At 44.3% G+C, this 22,140-nt stretch overlaps 1 protein-coding gene across 18 annotated transcripts in view; it reads left to right on the forward strand.

The window, feature by feature from the left end:
- The window catches only part of MAPK8IP3 (mitogen-activated protein kinase 8 interacting protein 3), a 90,654-nt gene that overhangs the window by 40,618 nt on the left and 27,896 nt on the right, over positions 1 to 22,140 (forward strand). For 6 of the 18 annotated variants that reach the window (XM_061599278.1, XM_061599287.1, XM_061599288.1 and 3 more), the window contains 7 exons: positions 7,950 to 7,967; positions 12,983 to 13,040; positions 15,033 to 15,185; positions 16,169 to 16,250; positions 18,374 to 18,525; positions 19,941 to 19,997; positions 20,997 to 21,167. In XM_061599278.1, coding sequence (XP_061455262.1) covers positions 7,950 to 7,967; positions 12,983 to 13,040; positions 15,033 to 15,185; positions 16,169 to 16,250; positions 18,374 to 18,525; positions 19,941 to 19,997; positions 20,997 to 21,167 — 691 coding nt within the window. Of the gene's footprint in view, positions 1 to 4,737; positions 4,750 to 7,949; positions 7,968 to 12,982; positions 13,041 to 15,032; positions 15,186 to 16,168; positions 16,251 to 18,373; positions 18,526 to 19,940; positions 19,998 to 20,996; positions 21,168 to 22,140 lie in introns of all 18 variants that reach the window. The other 12 variants (XM_061599282.1, XM_061599294.1, XM_061599293.1 and 9 more) reach the window with 6 other exon arrangements.

The raw sequence follows: 22,140 nt of genomic DNA on the forward strand, positions 1-22,140 counted from the left end.
CTGTAAGTGCGGGGACACCTTTACCGAGCTTAAGTTCATTCATTTCAGTGGGCCTATTCTGAGTAGGACTTAGCTGAATACAACCCACTGAAATTAATGGACCCAAGCTAGCAATGTGCATTATTTTTAGTGAGTCTACTCTGAGTAGGACTAGCAGTGGATGCAACCCAATGGTTATAATAAAGCAGAGCTGAAACTAAATAAGGCACCCAAATTGCCTCTGTCTGGGCAGTGAATTTCTCTGAGGTTTTGTTTGCGGGGGAGGATGACATTCACTGTCAGATTCAGGGGATGATTCACCATTAGCAGCGGTGTTGGGTATCTTCCTCCCTGCTCTTTTTTTTTGGTGCCCCCACTGATGGCTGCCATTCTTGTGTCATTTCCCTACCCCCAACACAATTCCCAAGAATGAGGGGGCATTATTTGGGGGGGATGGTGGTTTGGTCACTGAAAGAAGAATTCTGATATGGCTGCTATCTTAGCCTGCAACGGCAGCAACAAATGAGATAAACAGGAAGTTCTGCCCACCTCTGCTCATGGCAAGTCATTGCCCTGAAAATTCCACTGGCCCGGGTGGTGAATTTCCTGTGCTGGTTGGGGCCTAATAAGAGCTGGGATCCAGCAATATCTGGAGGGGTTTCCTATCCGTGGCGGAAAGCAACAGAGGCAGCAAAGTAAGTCAAAGGAAAGGGTGATGAGTTTCTCTTCATGTGGGAATAGGCCAAAGGTGAGGAACTTTTCCCAGCCCAAGGGCCGCATTCCTTCAAGGGCAACCTTCCGAGGGGCGAATGCCAATGGCGGACGGGTCCAGAGGCAAAAGTGATGGAGCCACACATAAGTCAAAGGTGTCTCTCTGCCTCTGTCTCTCTCTCTATTTATTTATTTATTATTTGATTTATATCCCGCCCTTCCTCCCAGCAAAGAGAGAGGTTTATCCATCCAGGCAAATGAGGCATTATCACAGTTTAAGGCCCCATTCCAGCTAGGCACAAGCCCTCAAGGAGAGCATGGAGGAGGACTGATGAGAGGGTGTGGCCTGGAGAGAATCCCGAGGGCTAGATAGAGAGTCTTGGAGGGCCGCATTTATCTCCTGGCCTTGAGGGTCCCCTCATGTGGATCTGGCCTCCCCACTCCCCCTTTGCATCCTCACAAAGCGGCTAACGTGGCTGCCCTGTTATCATGTCACATCTGGACCAGATTTAACGCAGATGAATGCCTTTTTCTTTCATTATCCAGTCAGAATCTAGAGCAGGTGATTAACCAGTAAAGAACAGTTGTGGCTGCTGGGAGGATGCTGGGAGGCTGGGTGGGGCAACCCCTTAAATTTTTTACTTCTAGGTGGTCTGTTTTGGCGTGTAAAACTTTTATTTCCCTCAACTAAGAGGGAATGTTTGGTGACAAGAGGAGCCCCAAGGATGTGCAGATGGTAAGTTTTATGTCTTTTTTAAAGAAGCGGAGAGATTCAGTCCAGAGTTTAATACTGTCTTGCTCAGGCAGGCCTGCTCAAGCTGTGACCCACGGAGCCAAAGCTGCCCTGTCAGCATTGTACATAGCCCACCAGTGGCTCAAGAAGCCTCCTGCACTTTCTGGGAGTGCCAAACCAAAAAGACATTAGGGCAGGGGCTGTAGCTCAGTGGCATCTCCAGGTAGAAATGATGGGGAAGGTGACGTGAGACCCCAGCTGGGAAGGGCTGTAGCTCAGTGGTAGAGCATCTGCCTTGCATGCAGAAGGTCCCAGTTTCGATCCTCCGTGTGTGGCTGGGACTGTCCCCTGCCTGAAACCCTGGAGAGTCATGCTGCCAGCCAGTGTAGCCAGTACTGAGCTAGATGGACTACTGGTCTGACTTAGTGTAAGGCAGCTCCCTGTGTTCCTCTGAGAGCTGCTGCCAGACAGAGAGGAGACAATACTTGGCTAAACTAACAGTTTGACCTTGGATAATTCCATTTACTTTTTTTTTTTCAATAATTTTTATTCAGATTTTCATAAAACATACAAGACAAAATCATAAAACATTCAAAGACAAAAAACAAAATCAAAAATAGTTAAACAAAAAGAAAAAAAGAAAAAAAAAACAAAAATAAAAAATAAAGAGTAAAATATTGACTTCCCATTTGTCAAAGATCAAATCAGTTATAAGTCTATAATATATAACAATCCTGTCTCTTAAGTCATATTATAAAATCACTTTCCTCCAGTAGTTATCTTACTTAATCATCAAATCTCATAAACATTACTTTATTCTTTCCACAAAAAGTCAAAGAGAGGTTTCAATTCTTTAAGAAATATATCTATCAATTTTTTTTTCCAGATAAGCATATCGATTAATCCATCTCATTACTAATTATGATAATCTTATTGTCATAACCATAGTCAAAATAAACATTTCAATTAATCCATCACATCAGAATCTGTTAGGTTCAATAATTTCAGTAGCCATTGTTCTATTATCTCTATTAGTTCCATTTTCCATCTTCCATCTTCAGTAGTCTTGTTAAGTCCAGTAATTTCAATATCCAATCTTCCATTATCAGTATTCCATAATAATCTTGCTGTCAAGGCCATAGTCATATAGTAAGAGTCTGATGGGAATTACCTCTATCCCAAATATTTTCTTGCCATCCATTCTGAATAGGTTGCTGAAATACTGCTGTAAAATCATATCTCTGTTCTTTTTTTCAAAATACACTGGGTCATCTCTTAAAAGTTTTTCCATTGTCACATGGCTGCAGTTAATTCCATAGATTTTCTCTATATTGGGCTCCATCACATCATTCCAGTCCAGAAGATTATCCATGCCATTGATAACTTTATCTCTAGAATCTTCATTCATTTCTTCAGAGATAACATTGAGTTCCAAACAATAGATTTTATTTCTAAAGTCCATAGACTCCAAATCTTGTTCCTGTTCCACGTTGGTTCCAATCTCCGGGATCTCCTCTCTCACAGGGACCCCTATTCCAGTCTCCAGGGTCTCCTCTCTCACAGGGACCCCTGTTCCAATCTCCGGGGTCTCCTCTCTCACAGGGACCCCTTCCAGGGTCACCTCTCTCACAGGGACCCTTATATCTTTAATCTCCTGCTTCATTTTACTCAATTCAATTTTCGTTATCTCAATCTCATCCATTATTTTCTGAAACATAGTTATTTCCAGATTTTCAGCCACTTTCTTAATTGCCATTTTAAAAGAAAAATATAGGAAAACCACTTCTTATTTCAGCAACAATTGGGTTAATACTCCAAACTTGGTGACATCACAGTATAAACAGAGCAGACAGCCTTATCTCTCCAATAGTTAAGTAAACAAAATGCAGTTCCCAGGATCGAAACAATTAATGGCAATCGTCAAGAAACAGATTCGTCAAAATAAAATAGACCAAAAAGAGAGTAGTCTCAAAACAGTATAATATTTTTCAAAATAAAAATCTGGAATAGAAATCCCTCTTCTGTGTATATCTTTAGAATGCAAATCCAGGACAGCTTTTTGCAACAAAAACAGAGATAAGCTATTAATTAGTGCGTAGCAGAGAGAAGTTATGGCTCCCCAGTGAGATGTCAAAAACTGATCAATCTGGCAAATCTCTTTTAAACAGCAACAATTTAAGTCAAGTAAAAGAAAAATATAGAAAGAAGGGTGCTTGCCTGTTAGTGCGTTCTCTCTTAGAAGATAAGATGAACGTTCGCTTTAACAGATAGAGCTTGCTATTGAAAATCCGTCCCACCTTCGTCGGCTGGACCTCGTCCCATAAATTAATGAGATCTGGTCGTCCCAACAAAAATAGGCTTTGAGGTTAATCTCTTCGTTTCTCCCTACCCGGGAGAAGTTTAATCAGTCAAAAAAAAAAGAAAAAACTGACTGATATATCTGAATAAGCTTCTTTTGAGGCAGGAGCCCGTCTCAAAAGCAGGCACAGGCTAAGTCACCCTTCCCGGAAGTCTGATAATTCCATTTACAATGATCCTAAGTTAAAATGCTGGGATGGGGGTGGACATGTCGAACCCTTGGCTGGCCACGACCTGTTCCTCTTGCGCTGTGTTCGACTTAGTGGGTCTCAAGCTGTGCCAGCATTAAGTTTGGATTTTGGAAAGGCTAAAAAGGATGGAGTGCTGGTGATGGCTGTAAGCCTTTCAGTGAAATTTGGGTGTGCAAATTTTGGTTATTTGAATATGTTTTTTACTATGCCATTTGCTGCGCAAACTGAGAGGGGAGCAGGGAAACCTCCTCCTGCCCTGCAGCTTTGATGGGAAGCGCTGCTGGGAGTCAAACGGCGCAGGTTGTGTCCAAGGAAGTTACACTCAAAGTTAGACCCATTGAAATCAGTTGGTTGTCTCCATTAAGTTCAATGAGCCTGCTCTGAGTGGGACTGATGTTGGACGGAACCCCGTGGCAAGAAGGCAAAGGTCAACTGGGGTTCATAGAAAGTCTTGAGGCTCCTCACCTATATTTTTATCTGGAAAAGTGTCCTCTTGCTGCACACACCCTACCCTTGCACTCCCAAATCTCCGGTATATAGATTCACGCCATTTGCAGTCATAGCAGGTCCTCTGTGTACTTTCATGCCTTTTGACATTGAAATTGCAAGATCATTGTTAATTTTTTTTTGTTTTGTTAAAAAAAACCCAGTTTATTTTAATTTAATTTTGTTGGTTTCAGTCACTGATTGACTCTTTTTCTTCCCCTCCCCATTCCTTCCCTCCCCTTCCTGTCTCTCTGTGCTTCGCTGGACATGGCCCATAAGGGGAGTTTTCAGGTGTGTATCTCTCCTATGTTCAGATTCCTGGTTAGTTTCCTCCTCTTTCTTTCCTTCTTACCGTCTTCTTCCTCCACCCACCCTTTTTCGAAGTTTAAATTGAATGATGCGGGTATACACAGGTGATACTCCCCTGCTGTTGTCCAATCACGGTTGGCTTTGCAGACTTGGTCCCGCCTTTCCCCCTTGTTTGATTGGCTTGCACGACGAAGATTCGGAACCCAATAAAACATTCTCTGCTTTTTTTTGCACACGTGCCTGCTATATCATAGTAAGCTTATTGTTTCCTTCCCGCCCCCCCCGCTTCCTGCGACCTCACTCCAAAATCTCTCTGAGCTGACCTCCCTCTTTTGGACCTGGGAGGTAGCAGGTGGGGAACCCTGCTGTTTACTCTATTTCTCCTGTAGAACAGGGCATATATATATATATTTTAGGGAATTGTTACTAGGTGACCATTTTATCATTCATATGGCTTGCACGTGGAAGCCTATTTGGTTTTAGGCGAAAGTGGTTCAAACTAAAAAAAAAAAGGGTGTGTGTGAAAACAGCCTTGCAAATGCATTTACACAAGTTACTAGCCTAACAGGATTCTTACTAGCCTGCCCACCCACCCACAAGTAAATGCAGGAATTAAAAATCAAATGAAAATTAAAAACTGCTGCTTATGATCCGTGCCCTACTGTAGCAGAACTCTTACCAAAAAAAGGAATGAACAAATATGCACAGAACCAGACATCACAGAGAGAGGTTTTGTTAAGCAGCTTTTCAGAAAGACTGGTGGTTTGTTAAGAGCCCTCAGAATTATTGTGTAATGTGCCCCTATGTTCTGCTGTTTCTATTCAGTTTCACTAAAATTTCATACCTCTAGCCCGTGTTTCAGTGGCTTCCAATCTTGAATTTTTGTTCTTGGTTTGTTGATTAACTTGTATTTGTGTCCACTGGGTGTCCAAAAGCTAGGACTGGGTGTCCATTTGGACACACAACTATTATTTTAAAAATGCCTTGCTGTAGGGTGGATTTTTATTTTATTTTTTAAAATTAGGGGTGGCAGTGAAGCCAAGTTTGGGTTCCTCATCTGACAGTGAACTGAAGCTCGAAGGTTTATTCAGCTTGCTGATTCCATTAACAATTAGTCATCTTGCTAGCTGAGGTCAATGTCTCACAGTCGATGAGCTTGCAAAGGACTGAGATCACCAGACAAGAGTCTTAGCTGAAGGAGGAGTGCTAGAGGTCAAAGGGCATATTTCCAGATGTTACTGGACTAACTCCCAACAGCCCCAGCCAGCAGGGTCCAATGGCTAGGGATAATGGGAAGTGCAGCCCAGCTACACTTAGAGGGCCACAGATTCCTCGTCCCTGTGGATTAGACAAATTCATGGCGGAGGTTAAATTTATCTTCACATGTAGTAGTTTCAAACTCAATTTCTCAGAGTGTGGATCTTCATGTAGCCAAAACTGCCATTCACATGCAGGAGGGGAGTTACTGACAGGCTTTGCAGGAAATTCCAAGGTAGAAAAAAAAAACTTTAGGGAGGCAAAAAAATCATAAAAATGGGGGAATTCCCACAAACATCCCATTGAGGACTGGGTTGCTGAAAGGAGAACAAAGGTGGAAAGCTTAGCATTGGGGGTGGGGGGTATGGAATGGAATGGAGGGGTGGTAGTTGGTGCCCATTGGGACTGGTAGGGCGGAAGGCAGGGAGGCCAACAGTAGATGGAGCTAGAGCTAATCACAGGCAGAGCAAACTCATTCTAGTTTGGTCCTGCCTGCTGAGTTCCACAAGGCAACACTTAGACTGAGGAGGAGGAAGCCAATAGCCAGGGCCACCCTTTGTGAGTAAGAAGGCAGGCAAGTGGGGGTTGGCTGAGGGCAGACTCAGGACTGTGGGGCAGTGCCCTGTTTGCCCTATTCAAACTGGAATTGGAGGATCCTGGAAGAGGGCACACTGGCTGGAAACTTGAACAGGAGCGTTCCACGCAGCATCATTTTCTTGCTGCTCTCACTTGCCAGTGGCTACTAGCCATGCTACCTAAGTGGAACCTCTGTGTTCAGAGGCAGTATCCTTTTAGGGGATTGCAGATAATGGGGGAAGTGTCCTGTCCTGGCCGTGACTAGAAGCTCATCGGGCACAAGGGGGCGAGGTGGAGAGCTCCCAAGTGAGCAACCTACCACAACAGGTGACCAGGAGTTGACTGGAGCCTTTGATGCCTTGCAGGCCAGGGTGCCCCTCTCAGGCTCCGCCCCTTCCTTTAGGAGTGGAAGGCCTTAAAGGGGCAGGCCTCTGGCCCAGAACCTGGCATTCTGTCCAACCTCATTGATGGAATTGACTGACATAGGCTTGTGGGTCACTAGCATAGAGGGGGTCAATTCCTTGTGAAGGTGCAGCCTCTGAGGCGACGGATTCCAGAAATCTAGCTTCAGGGGTTGCCTGAATCAATACAATATGACTAACTAACTTAGTTTTATTAATTTCACTGGGTCTGCTCTGAGTAGAACGTCACTGAATGCAACCCATGATTCCTTTCCTTTGGCATTTCTTTATTTGTTGTCAGCCTAAGATTGCTGCCTCCCGCCCAGGCAGCCGTCCTGTTAAAAATCAGATTTGGGGCCTCCCAACAACCCCTCCCCCCAATTTCACAGTCCTCTCCTGCTGTTCCCCTGCCCCTCCCTTAACCTGATTCATCTGTGCTGTCTCTTTTGTTACCTGCTGTAGGGGATGGCAGGCCTAAAGGACCCTTGTTCATCCAAGGAGGAGAATAAGGATGGGACTGGGACTTAGAATCATAGAATAGTAGAGTTGGAAGGGGCCTATAAGGCCATCAAGTCCAACCTCCTGCTCAATGCAGGAATCCAAATCAAAGCATTCCCGACCGATGGCTGTCCAGCTGCCTCTTGAAGGCCTCCAGTGTCGGAGAGCCCACTACCTCTCTAGGTCATGGGTTCCATTGTCATATGGCTCTTGCTAACTTGATCCGTTCATTTCAAAATCTGAGACTTGCTTGCCTGCTAAACTGCATCAGAGAGGCAGAGAGCGGTTCTCTCACTGCAGCATAAATAATTTCCACACACCCACTCCCTTACTAAAGGAGCCTCACTGTTTTGCCGTTTACAGATTTGTATTTAATGGCTGCTTTTTCTCTCCCCCCCTTTTTTTCTCTTCTTTGTCCCTCTCCCTTTCTGTATGGAATGACTTTCATAGTACGGGATGATTTCTTTGGTAAGGCCAAGGCCATTTTTAAACATATGGGTGTTCTCCTCCCCCTCTCGGGTCATTCAGCATCTCCTCATCCTTTGTTTTCCTTCTAATTCTCTCTTTTTTTCCTTTACTTTTCCGGGATTTCTCGGGACTTTGTTTTGTTTTGTTCCCGTGATGGTGATGGTGTTGCTTTGTTGAGAAGAAGCAGATGATTCTTCCATTGCCCATTGTTTGGGAGAGAGAACTGTTTTCTGTTTGGGTTGTAGGTGACTTATGCACTTTGATGTTTCAAACAGCTTGCAGAATGCAGATCAAGAGAGGTGGCTGGGAAATGCTGTGCTTTCAAAACAAACAGACAGACACACCCACACAGCACCCTGGATGGAAGGAATCTACACATGCAACTGACTCTACTGCAGTTCCTTGGATTGCTATAGGAGCCATTGCTTCTTACAACTTTCCAGACACGCCATTTAAAGTGGTGCTTTTAAAAACCCTTAGGTTAGAAACCACTTTGTATTCAAGGGAAAAGGCCAAGCTAGGTCTTTTTTTTAAACCTGAACTGCTAGATTTCTACAAGCAAGGAGCATTCCGTTGTAGCTTCTTCCCACCTGTATTCTGAAGCAGTACCAAGGTGACCTTACCGTGTGCCTTTTTACTTTTTAAACATAAGTCTGTGGCTCATGGGATGCAGTAGAGCAGCATTGGAGAGCCTCCAGTCTGTGGGCCAAATTTGGCCTGCTAGGCCTCGTTGTTTGCCTGCGAGGCTCGTTTAGCCAATTCACATACCACCTGCTCTTGGCACAGATGCCCTGCATCTGATGCCATGCATGACTTCAGGTGTGGGGCAGGTAAAGTCATGGCATGGTCAAAAGCAGGATTTGGAGGCCCTGCCTACCTATCAAACATAGCCTGTGGGGTGGAGAAGGAGGTACGGAGCTGACCTACCCGCCATATTGAGTTCCCCTACGCTGCAGTATGGAAAATGCCCAGGCAAGTGGTACCTAAAATCTGATGCTGGTGTCTTAACATTTGGAAATACTCCCCACCCACCTCCATCAAATGCTTCTTGACAAATCTGTGTGTGTGGAAAAGATGCTATTTCCCTTTCCCCCTTCCCCTGCCATACCCAGGAGGATATAAAAGGCCACTTCATGCTTCCCCTCTCCTTTTTTTTTTAACGGTATACTCATATTTTAAGTGTACATTGAGAAACATAATGTGAGAATGCAATCCTGCATGTATCATGCAGGCACACTAACTGGGCAGCTGGGATTGGCTGTAGCTCCATGTTGAGCAGAGCTTGGAAAAGTTACTTTTTTTGAACTACAACTCCCATCAGCCCCAGCCAACAAGGCCACTAGATTGGGCTGATGGGAGTTGTAGTTCAAAAAAAGTAACTTTTCCAGGCTCTGATGTTGAGCCTCTATGAAATGGAGCGAACATCTGTGACATGTGCAAATTGGGATATGTTTGCTATTAGACCGGAGTTTTTCATCTCCATTGCAGCATTTAAACCTGGATTTTTGAGCTAAGTCCGGAGAGATGGCATGAAGATCTCATGCTGTTTGAAACATCAGAAGTGATTCATCTCTTTCTGCCCTATTGGTTGTTGTAGTGTTTTCTCTCTCTCTGTATATATTTCTTTAAAAAACAAACTCATACCTGCTGCTTTGACATTTCTTGCTGGGGGACGTGCCTTTGCCATTATCCATCCCATCCCATCTCATTGTGGGAAGGTCTGTGTGTTGCCTGAGCGTGTCATGCCGTGCTCTCACGTCTCGTACTGCTGCCATGATTCTCTTTTTAACGTTTCATTTGTCCTGAGTGTGTGTTTGTCGTTTTCCAACACAAGTAAGCGGAACAGACAGCAAAAAGCATGTTTCTCTACACACTGTGAAGAGAGTTTGAATGTGGAAAGGATGTCTGGATGCTAGCTAGTAGCCATTGATTCCTGAGAAGGGCTTTTAATATCTATATTTATATATATCCTGAAATTAGAATAAACATATCAGCTCTGTTCTTTGTTGGAAGGAAACTCTAGAAACTCAGCGGTGAGTCTGGCACCTTCACTGTACAGTTTTCAGTGAATGCTAAAGATGTACCTCTTTACCCTGGCCTTTGACATCCGAGATGTATGTTTTAGTGCCCACCCTATTCCTGTGATTGTAAATTGTTTTTAATATTGAATTTTAAACTGTTGCAACCCGCCCTGGGACCTGCTGGTGAAGGGCACAATAATAATGATAATGATAATGATAATAATAAACAATAAACAACAACAACAACAATAATAACCATCATCATCCAGGGCTTTCCAAACTGTGGTCCACTGGCTTCATTGAGGTGGTCACCTGCATGTCTGTTAAAAACCACACAGCATGTAACACATTACAAGAGGCAGAAAAACTACTAAATGGTTCGCAAAGACCCTCAGCAATTTTTAAGTATTTGCCTGAGAAACAAATGGTTTGGGAGCCGCTGCTCTAGTCCTCCTACAAGGCATTCTCAACATTTGGGATGGGGGCTCTCCTGAACTTTGGCAGCAAACATGCCATACGTTTGGAGCACATTTAAAGCATGCCCCCCCCCAAGAATCCTGGGAACTGTCATTTGTTGAGGGTGCTGGCAACTGTGACTTTGTAAGGGGTAAAGCTACAGTTTCCAGGATTCTTTGTGCTTTAAATGCATATATGCAGCCCTTATAAAGTTGGCTAGTGAGCTGTGCCATGGAGTGGGGATTAGAACTCTGGTCCAGGTTCAGTTCTCTTGTTTGCTCCACTCCCACTGGCTCTTTTCTGCTTTCTGTTCTGCATTAGCAACATGCGTGCAGAAAAAACACCAGCATGGCTAATGGTCAGGGATGATGGCAGTTGGAGTCCATCAGTGTCTGGAGGGCCACAGGTTCCCCACCCCTGCCCTACCAAGTGTGTTTAGGATTGTGTCATATGTAGGGAAAACTCAAAAGTTGTGCAATGTGCAATGTTAAAACGATGTATTTTTTCCCCCTCTGGAACTGCTTTTGATTTTACAAATCGAAAAAGCAAACAGTTACACTTGAGTCGAAATTACGTGGGAGGTACTGTAGTGTCACTGATGAAATACAGAAATAATGGTGCATCAGATTCATTAATGGCATTTTCCACATGAACAGGGATGTCATATGAGTTTTACAGCGTGAACAGATTTCTCGAGAGCAGTCTTTGCCAACCTATTTGCCCTTTGGATGTTTTGGACTACAACTCCCATCTGCATGTGCTGGCTGGGGCCGCAGGGAGTTGTAGGCCAAAACATCCGTAGGGCACACAGGCTGGCAAAAGCGGCTCTACACGGTGCACTTTTAAGAAGTGGGCCAAGTGCGTGGCCCTGGATAGGCTTTCACACCTCCTCCCATCTATCTTCCTCTTCTCAGCAACATCTCAATAAATCTGAAAGTTGGGAGGAGAGAATTGCAGCCTAGTCCCATGTATGGCACCTGCTGTGGTTGTTATGACTGAGGTCACTTCCCATGTTGGCTCTAGCAAAACGGGGAACTGTGCTTCTGTGATTTCGAAGAGAATTCTTAGCATCCTTGACAAACTACATTTCACAGCATTCTTTGGAGGGGACACCATGATAGTTGAACACTTTGCAAATATATCAGCAAAGAGAACCATAATTGGCCTGTGGCATAATTGGAATATGGTATTCTGGGGCTGATCTCACTAGCCAGTTCCTCTACTACTCCGGCTCCTCTCCAAATCTCACCTAAGTTGGTTTCGTTGTGCTGTTGAGAATAGGGTTCAGTTCAGTGCCCCTTTCAGCTTGGCGCTCTGGGATCAGGCGTTGAGCGGATGGTGCAAGCCTGCTTTCTGCAGGGGACTCCTTCATTAGCATGGTCCCCACAGGGAATGTGCTGACAACGCAGCATCCACCAGGATTGAATCCTGCCCCCTGCCCATCAGCTGATATCACTCAGTGATGTCAGCCATCTGACAGGTGGGCATGCTTTGGGAAACAATGGCCTCGTGGGTCAAATTGGACCCCTTGATATAGACCAAGATCCACTCTAAATTTATTTATTTGAAATAATTCTATCCCGCCCTTCTACCCTATAAATAGGGCACTCAGGGTGGCTCACAATGAGATCACACACAATGAATTTTTTTTAAAAAAAATAGATAAAATTTATAAAGTACGGTTAACAATTCAAGGGGAGTGATATTGAAAGGAGATAAAGAGGTAGAACTCAAAAGGTGAAAAAAATAAAATCATTTTCAGGCCATACGTTCAGTTCCTCTGAAGGGTCTCCGGAACAAGATGGTTTGCAGAAGTCTCTGAAACATCATCAAGGAGGGAGCAGAGCAGGCTTCTTGGGGCAGGGTATTCCAAAACCTGGGGCCCTGGTTGAAGAAGCTGTCTCCCGCGTGCCTGCCAGTGTAACATCTTTCATTCCAGGCACGTCGCGGAGACCAAAGCCAGCTGATCTTAAATCACGGGCAGGTACATACGGCCATAAGCAGTCCCTCAGGTACATTCGTCCACGGCCATTTAGGGCTTTAAAGGTCAAAACTCGCTGTGTATAATCTTGAACTGGGCTCATGACACAAAGCTCACATGTCTCGTGCTCTTGAAGCCAGATTGAAAACAAGCAGAGTTGCCCCAAACCCAGGAGTTATATGAATCAGTCTTTGGCTGGACTGTTATAAAAGCCCTAAGGCATCGGTCTGGGGTGGAGATCCCACTTTTAAGTCTAAGAATGAGCTTTGTAGTGCACCCGTCTCTTCTGCCCCAATTCCCAAAGGAAGTCTCTGAACTTGAGTGAATGAATCAGTCTGCGTTTTTCAGAAATGTTGCTTCTGTTCTGCAACTTTGACGGGGTGGGATGCCCTTTGCTCTGGGCAGCAAAACATAAAAGTTGCAGGCTCTCAAACGACGAGGCTGCTCCTCCTCAGTAAGAATTGGCTGGCAAAAGTGTGAGGCTTAAATCTTTCTGAAGGGCGCAGCTCAATGTCATCTGTCGCCTCTTTTATTATTTTCCTTTTCCACCCCTCCAGGGATGGGCAAAGAAGTGGGAAACTTATTGATGGAGAACACACAGCTACTGGAAACCAAGTAAGACCCCCGCACCTGTTCTATAAATACTTCGCTGGTTTGCTTGCATGTGTGGCATGAGTACAGTGGGCCTCGGGAGATCTGCATGTTGCCACTTTGCCTGTTAACATTTTCCTGGACATTCTGACTGCCACCAACTTGGGCAGCTTTACAAGAGGATTAGAGAAATTCATGGAGGTTAAGGCTATCCCTTGCTGCTAGCCACAATGGCTGTGCTGTTCCTTCACTATCAGAGGCAGTATGATTCCAGTGGCCACCGGGAAGAGCACTGGTATTCAGTGCTGTTGTGCTCAAGTACTGCTTTTGGGCTTCCCAGAGGCATCTCTGTGGCCACTGTGGGAACAGGATGCTGGATTAGATGGGCCTTCGGCCTGATCTGGCTGGGCTTCTCTTAGGCTCTTTCAAGGGACTTCCACTTCTGTAAAATCTGGAGAAAGTGACATTCGCGTCACCCTTCAAATTGAAAAACAGGGCTTTTTCACATTGCATTTTTGAGAATTTTAAAAAATAACTTTCAACCAAGGTTACATGGGCTGGAGACATACAGTGGTTCTTAAGAGGACCAAGAGTGGTTTCTGAGAGGGATCACGTCTGTAGGGGTGTTGCAAGAAATTGAATAGGGGAGCTCATGAAGGTGAATATCCTTGCTTGATTTCTGCAAACAGAATCGGTGCAGAAATCCCAGCCTACGCCGAGTGGGCTGACGGCCCTGATTCTGCTCAGATATTATTCATTGATTTGTATTTGTCTCTTCCTATGTAAAAAAAAAATAGTCTCAAAGTGACTTACAATAATAAAATGCCGTTCATAACCAACATAATATTTAAAATCAGTCATAACGCAGGTACCCTGAACTCCTTTGGAAGGAAGGGCAGGATATAAATTGAATAAATAATAAAATAAGAAAAGTGATCAGCCACAATAATCATTAAGAAATAAAAATATTATTTCCCCACACAATACAAGGATGGCCAAGATTTCAACTAAAATAACAGCAAGAAGCAAAACAATATTAGCACTGAGATTCATGTGAGATTAAAAACATCTTCAACTTGCCCCACAATGATTCAAAGTTGGTGCCAGGTGAGCTTCCTTGGGAGGAGCATTCTACAAACCAGGGGCCACCACCACAAAAGCCCATTCGCTTGTTGCCATCCTTCTGGAGGGGGCACATAGAGAAATACCCCCTTCTCTGCCAGTCCATCCTGTTCTCCTAGAAGAAAAAACTTACGAAGTAGTATTTTTCAAGTCTTTTTTTTTTAATGGAATTGCTGCACCAGTTCAACAGAGTGCTTTCATCCGGCAGGAGCCATGACATAAAGAAAAACGATATATTTGCCCCTTTCTTACTGTTCTCTTCTTTGCACTTTCTTCTCCACGTTGCATAGCCAGAAGATACGTTTTGTTAAAGTTTCTCACTTCCGTGTTATAGTGCCAGATATGGCATGAGGATTTTGTTTTTAGTGGGGTTTTTTGTTGGTTTAAGGTTTTGTTCACTTGAAATGATGCTGTCTTACATAGATGGTTTGTGTATATATATATGTAATAATTGTCTAAGACACCGAAAATAATAAAAACGTTTACAAAAAAACCCCAGAACCAGAGCACTTTATTCTACTTTAACTGTGCAAACTGAAATTTCTGGCATATGCTTGAATTGCTTCTGTAAATACTGACAGTCTAAGACACATGCGAGAGACCTTTGGTCCTCCAGATGTTGCTGAACTACAACTCCAATCATTCCTGGCCGTTGGCCATGCTTGTTGGGGCTGATGGGAGTTGTAGTTCAGTCACATCGGGAGGGCTAAAGGTTCCCCACACCTGGTCTAAGAAGTTGCGTACGGAATAGCTAGACCCCCTCTGACAATGTCCACCCCATTCCTCTTTCTTTGATTGCTCAACACTTCCCGAAACTTTTATACAGTATGCTAGTCACATCGCTTGATACCTAAACACGTTTCTGTACTGCTTTTGCTTTTCACCATCCTAAAGAAACGCTTTAAACATAGTGAAGAATGATTTAATAGCAAAGGTAGATCAGCTCACCGGGGAGCAGGAGGTGTTGAAAGGAGAGCTTGAAGCAGCAAAACAAGCAAAAGCCAAAATGGAAGCCAGGATCAAGGAACTCGAGGAGGAGCTGAAAAGGTGAGTGTCCTGTGCGATACCTTTTTTTAAAATATTTAAGATCAGCTGGGTGGTGGGTAGGCGATTCAGATTGGGGCCATAGTAAGGTTTGATCCTCCACCGTGTATCAGTTCCCTAACTCAAACTGTCTTCTCCTTTCCACCCTTACCTCACTGACCACGTTCATTGTCCCACAGCAAATAAACACCTGCACATTTTCTCTTGCAGGCCAAAGAGCAGCTTCTGGGGTAGAAGGGAGTAAAGCTTACATTGAGGAGAATGGGCTTGGGAAGGAAAGAAAGGTTAAACCACAAATGGGGAGCCTGTGGCCCTCTAGATGTTGTTGGACTGTAATTTCCATCAAACCCTTTTTCTACATATCTGGATGGGGAGGTATTCTTTATCCTTGTTTATTGCCTTGAGCTGTTGTTCACATATCTAGATGTTTTCCCTCCTGTACACTTCCTATGCCAAGTGCACAAAAATGGCTTAGTTTGCTAGTCGGCAACTGATGGCCCATAGATCAAATCCAGCCGTAGTCACTCTCTCCCAATTACTAACCTAGAGAGTCAGCATGATGTAGTAGTTAGAGTGTTGGACTAGGACCCGGGAGACCAGGGTTCAAATCTCTACTAAGCCATGAAGCTCACTGGATGACCTTGGGCCAATCCCAGTCTCTCATCTGTAACCTACTTCACAGGGTTGTTGTGAGGTTAAAGTGAGGAGGGGAGAATCATGTACATCACCTTGAGCTCCTTGGCAGAAAGGTGGGATATCAATGCAATAATAAATACATAAAATAAAATATCAAGTGGCATCTGTGGACACAGAACTTGTCAAACCACTTTTGGGGGGTAGGGTTGATGTGCACTCCCTCTCAAAATGGCTCCATCTTGGGGGGACGACAAGTTGCTGACTGGAGATTCAGGATTGTGTCTGTCCTGCCAAGAGTGGCTGCTAGTCAGATCTCTTCTTTGCTTGATGATCTTTGCCCTCTTTTTTAGAGTGAAATCCGAAGTGATCGTTGCCCGCCGAGAACCCAAGGAAGAGGTGGAGGATGTAAGCAGCTATCTCTGTACAGAATTGGTATATTACATTATTAAAATGCCTAGGGAAGGAGGGGTGTTGGGTTGTTGTTGATTTTGTGTGTGTGTGTGTGGGGGGGCTATTCTTCTTCAGTTGCTTGGACACTGACACCAAAATTGATATTTTATTGGAGGATGAGGTAGCCCAGAGATGGGTTGCTCTATTTGAATATCATCATATTCATGGCTACCGCTGTCTGGATATAATCACGTCAAAATGGAAATATTATTATAGTTCCGTTTATAGGCCACTTACTGCCTGAAAGAACCCAGTAGACCTTGGGTTGTAGCGACTAAGTCCTACTCAGAGTAGATCCATTGAAATCGATGGGCGTGACAACTCAGATCCATTAATTTCAATGGGTCTACTCTGAGTTGGCCGCCGCCTAAGGACTGGATGTTGCTGGAGGCCATTACAGAGGGTGCAGTCCTAACCTGGGAGTAAGCCCTGTTAAATTGAATAGGACTAGCTTTTAAGTAGACCTGATTAGGATTGCACTGTAATAGGGGTCAACTTAGCATTAAAGATCCTCCGTGGCGCAGAGTGGTAAGTGGCGGTAACGCAGCCGAAGCTCTGCTCACGGCCGGAGTTCGATTCCAACGAAAGGAGGAAGTTGAATCTCCGGTAAAAGGGGTCGAGGTCCACTCAGCCTTCCATCCATCCGTGGTCGGTAAAATGAGTACCCGGCATACGCTGGGGGGTAAAGAAAGGCCGGGGAAGGAACTGGCAATCCCACCCCATATATATGGTCTGCCTAGTAAACGTCGCAAGACGTCACCCTAAGAGTCGGAAATGACTCGCACTACAAGTGCGGGGACACCTTTACCTTTACCTTTGTAGCATTAATTAATGATTCTGTGATTCTAATGCTGAAATGCCTCCCTCAACTTTGCAGCCTGTGACAAAGTCGGGTGTGTATCTTTGCTCAGCTGCCCAGGAATGCTCCTCTTGACCTCCTGATCAGCAGCCCGTTAGCCTTTAGCTCTTACTGTCTGGAAAGACAGAAGGGGCTGCATTTCGAACCTGTCGTCCTCTCTATGCTGTCAGTGGTCAGTGGGATCATCCCCAGGGAATCATCCAGATGATGAGTGGGAGCAGGTAAGCTCAGCCATGCTGGGTAAGAGGGGCCCAGCCTTTCTTCTGCAATGGAACAGCAGCTCTTCCGCCACATGTGTGTTTTTGGACTTCTTTCTAGTGATAGGCAGGGCAATGTTAATCCTGTGAGCTGCTAATGTGTGTCTCAATGCTGACTTGCTAATGCAGTCGATAATCCCATGCAGGCACTCTTAGTTTGGACATAGAATTACCTTTTCATTCTGATCTTAGCACTTTAAGAGTGGCAGGGTTTGTTTGAATGGAGTTTTGCCTCCTTGATTACACAGTCTTCTTTTCTACAAGACGGTAGGGAAAACATATTTTCAGTATATTGGGGAAAGTGGGGCGCAGTGGGTGCCTATTGGCTAGTGTTTGTGAAGTCACTAATTCTTCCCATCCCAGGTCCCCAGAACAATTTTGAAACTCTTTTTAAAGTGTTTATGAATGTAGTTTTGATAATGTGATGGGTGAACATAAAAGCTTACAAATATGTATAAACTTCTAAATATTTTTTTTAAATCAAAAGATGGACAATCTGTCTGAAGCATAAAGAGATAAGCCTGACTTCATGCTATGGGTCCATAACTGTGTTGGCCACTTTTAAGATGGTTACTTTTTTATTTCTCCATTAAATAATCCTCCACACTTGCACCATATCGCCCTGTTTCCAAATTAGACTCTCCTGTTGCAATAGTAAGCCTGTCTATGCATGGTTGACTAACCCATATTAACATCTCACTTCTAATGGCAGGCTAGTTACACCTGGATGCTAACTAGCATATCTTGGAGGCTTGCAGAACATGAATTAGCCTTTCACTCATACCTTCTGCTCCAGACATGATATTTTCCTTGCTATATGAGGTTGTAGTTGAGATTATATTGGCTGGAATTATCTGGGGGTATCCGGGGTGGCCGGGCGGTGGTGATGGAATTAAAGAAGGCCTGGAAGAAGCTAACCACGGTGGCTTTAGTCTCCTGGCTTTGCGCTTTACTAACCTCAGTCCCCTTCCGTTTCCCATTGGTTGAAGCCGTCCTCCTCCCCCCTGCAGGACAACATCCCCATAGCTCAGCGCCGGCGATTCACCCGCGTGGAGATGGCCCGGGTCTTGATGGAGCGCAACCAATACAAGGAGAGGTTGATGGAGCTGCAGGAGGCTGTCAGGTGGACCGAGATGATCAGGTGAGGGTGGGTTTCATGGTTGTGGCATCATAAAAATGCTGGGAGGAATCCAACTGATGGGCTTAGCGAGACCCGTGGTCCTTGAGTTGCAGTGGTCGTTTTGCATGGGGCACAGAATTCAGCACCCTGATCATCTCAGCATACTTTTTTTTTTAAAGGCAAATTCAACCCAACAGATTTCTAGCTCTTATGAGCCAGGGCTGTGTGTATTCCCGCATCCTGAGACTCTCAGTGTCCATTTAAAAAAAGAAGACACTGAAGCCAAATTCAAGTCCTTATAACTGTATGTGGGCAGTGCCTGGGGCCTCCTCCTAGATAAGTGGGATTAGGATTGCTGCTTTACTCTGTGTTCATTATTATCACTTGTTTTTGCAGTGTAGGAGACATATGCTTGATGTGATTTATGTCGGTTTGTCGAATTCTGATTAGGTGAGGGTTGTTGCTTTCCTTCCCTTTACGGTAAGTTTTTTATCATGGGTTTGTTCCATCACATCTAATGGTTATAGGTTGAATCAAATTATATTTTACTTAGAGTAGACCCACTGAAATGGATGAACCTAAATTAGTCCATTAATTTTAATGGGTCTGCTCTGAATAGGACTAACATTGGATACAACTCTATGCACAGTGGAGGCTGCTCCATTAGGGCAAATGGGGCTCTGCCCTGCCAACCTCAGGCAGCCCCCACCTGCTTGCCTTCTTGCTTGCAACCAGGCTGGGGGAGCACTGCCTGTCAGCTTCCTCCTCTTTAGTCTCAGGGTTGCCTTTACAATACTCACCAGGGAAGAGGATGGGAAGACAAAGCTTGAGTTAGTTGGCTCTGCCTGCTGTTGTCTCTGGATCTGCCTATCATTGGCTCTGGCGCCATCTGTTGTTGGTCTCCCTGCCCTCTGCCCTAACAGTCCCAATGGCACCAGTCACCACAGCCTTTGTGTATAATTACCTGCAGGATGGTTGATCTATTCCTTTCTGTGGATGTTCCTTCAGTGCCCTTGAGGACAGTTGCTACGAAACTTTTTTTTTAAGGGACAGCTTACAGATTTATTAAAATTCTATCTTCCAGGACCATTTTGAAACTTTATCTCTCTTTTCTGCTTCCAGACCTTTGCTGCGTATATCTTAATGCTCCTTGTATTTGGTACCTGACAGCTGTAAATCTTCGGATCCCCAAATTAATCCATCTCTCTCTCTCTCTCTCTCTCTCTCTCTGTCCGTCAGTCCGTCTGTCCGTCCGTCCATCCGTCTGTCTGTCTGTCTGTCTGTCTCTCTCTCTCTCTCTGTTTCTCTCTCTGTCTGTCTCTGTTTCTCTCTCTCTCTCTGTGCCATTGGTGCTGTCCACCCATCTGATGGGTGTGAAAAAGAGCTGTCTCCTTGCAGTATGCCATTTAATAATTCTCTGTTGTATTTGTCCACAGAGCCTCCCGGGAGCACCCTTCTGTCCAGGAGAAAAAGAAGTCTACCATTTGGCAATTGTAAGTAGCATGCTGGCTTGCGAATGCTCCAAAGTAGAAAGACATGTATGGTAAAGACCAAGTAAAAAAGCACACAAATCCCACGAGATCCATTTTTACCAAGAAAAGTGTCATAATCCCAACCACGCACATTTGGATGTGAGGAGTGGGTAACATCGCCGTGATGGGACAGCCTGTGCTGCTACTTGTCATGGTTTATATTTAGATCTTGTGCATCCCATCAGATGAATGTGCATGTGTTAGGGATGGGATCCGTTGGCCGGTGCCAGTTCTAAAGCATCGATCTAACAGGCTGGTATCGATTTGAGTTTCTTCTTTGTCCACAAGCTGGTCATTTTTGACCTCGCGCACACAGCCCGTAGGTGAAATGCTAAAACTTTTCCTGCACTTGACACTGTAGCTAGAGGGGAATAATAGGAAGATGCTCCCCAATTTACAAAAACAAAACTCCCCCTTCTCTCACATAAGGAAGGTCCTTCTAATGTTTAGTTGAAATAACTTTGCAGTATCTCCCATATAGGGGTGGACAGATCTGTCAATTTCGCTTCTTTCATTTTTCCAGTTTTAAATTCAGTTCTCTACACTTCCATGGCAATTTGTGATTTAAGAAGCCCTCATGAAAATTCTTCAGCAATTTAGTGTGAATTTTTCCTAATAAACACATTCTTTGTATGCTTTGTACGTTTTGACTAATATATACATTTTTGCAAGCAATTTTCCCTAATATAATGTGTTTTTGTATGATATTTTTACTAATATGTGCATTGTTATGCACACTTGACACGTTGGTTGGCTGGAGAACTGCATCGCGAAATTCAGAAAAGCACGGATTTTGTTGTGTTTTTTACATATTGGTTTGAGCAGTGCTAATTAGGTAGTTTCTCATGAAATTGCAAACAAGATTTTCTCCTCCATCCCTACTCCTGTTCCTCTCTCTGTTTTTAGCAGTAATACAAAATCCAGGATTTAACACTCCTGGGCTTCCCTCTTTCTCCCCAGCTTCAGCCGCCTGTTCAGCTCCTCTGCCAGCCCCCCACCTGCCAAGAGGAGTTACCCATCGGTGAACATCCATTACAAATCTCCCACGGCGGCTGGGTTCAGCCAGCGCCGCAGCCATACCATGTGCCAGATCTCCGCTGGGAGTCGCACCCTTGAGTTCTTCCCGGATGAGTGAGTTTGTTGACTGCTTTGGCAAAAGATCCTGCTGTGGCTTGTCTTAGTTGCTTGGTGGAAACCCGAAAAGTATAGCTTAAAAGTATGTGTGCTGGCTGAATTTTGGCAAGGCTGGACGTATTCCATGATCACTTGGAATCTAGCTTCCTGCAGTTCTTGTTTATGTAATTTTCTTTCATTTATTTCATTATTATTTATTTTAAAATTTATGTTTTAATTTCAGGGCCGTGTTAGATTTCATCATGTTAGATTTCAGGGCAGTGTACAAAACTTCAGAATGAACAATGCAGTGAAGCACACAAAAGTAAAAGAAAATCATAGTATGTTTGTCAAAGTCAAGAGAAAGACTACCATAAATTAAACACACAGGATTGTCTCCAACATTTAGTTCTCTTCAAAGTAGACTCTTTGAAATTAATGGATCTAAGTTAGTCATGTCCATTAATGTCAGTGGGTCTACTCTGAGTAGAAGACAATCCATATATTCCAGATTCTTAGGCAAGATTCCCCCAGGCGAAATTATTACAGGCTGTGGAATCATTGCACACTGCCATGCTGGAGACCAAGTTTCAGATAAAACTGAAATTTTATTCCAGACTTTGATCAGCTTTTATTTTCAGTGTCAGTATCAAACTCAGTGTATGGCAGCTTTGCATGTTCCTAACCCCTGTCTCAAAGGAGCGGATTGTGTTTTGCTGAGGTTTATTACCTTGGTGAAAGCTGGGCTGGAGGCCTGAGCCATAACACTGACCTAGGAATATTGACTGTTTCATTATCTGGGCTGGCAACTCTACCACTATATCTAACAGCAAACTCAGGTAGTGAGTGCCCACAGAGATGGAGCCAAAATCGGGCCACTGAGGTATCTACCTTCTCAGGAGGAGCCACAAGATTTGCTGAAAAACACAAAATTTAGGGTGGGGGCAAAAAACTCCAATAAGCAGCCCAGTAAGAACAGGTGATGCTCAGT

Source organism: Rhineura floridana, chromosome 17 (assembly GCF_030035675.1).
Source record: "Rhineura floridana isolate rRhiFlo1 chromosome 17, rRhiFlo1.hap2, whole genome shotgun sequence".
Lineage (NCBI taxonomy): Eukaryota > Metazoa > Chordata > Lepidosauria > Squamata > Rhineuridae > Rhineura > Rhineura floridana.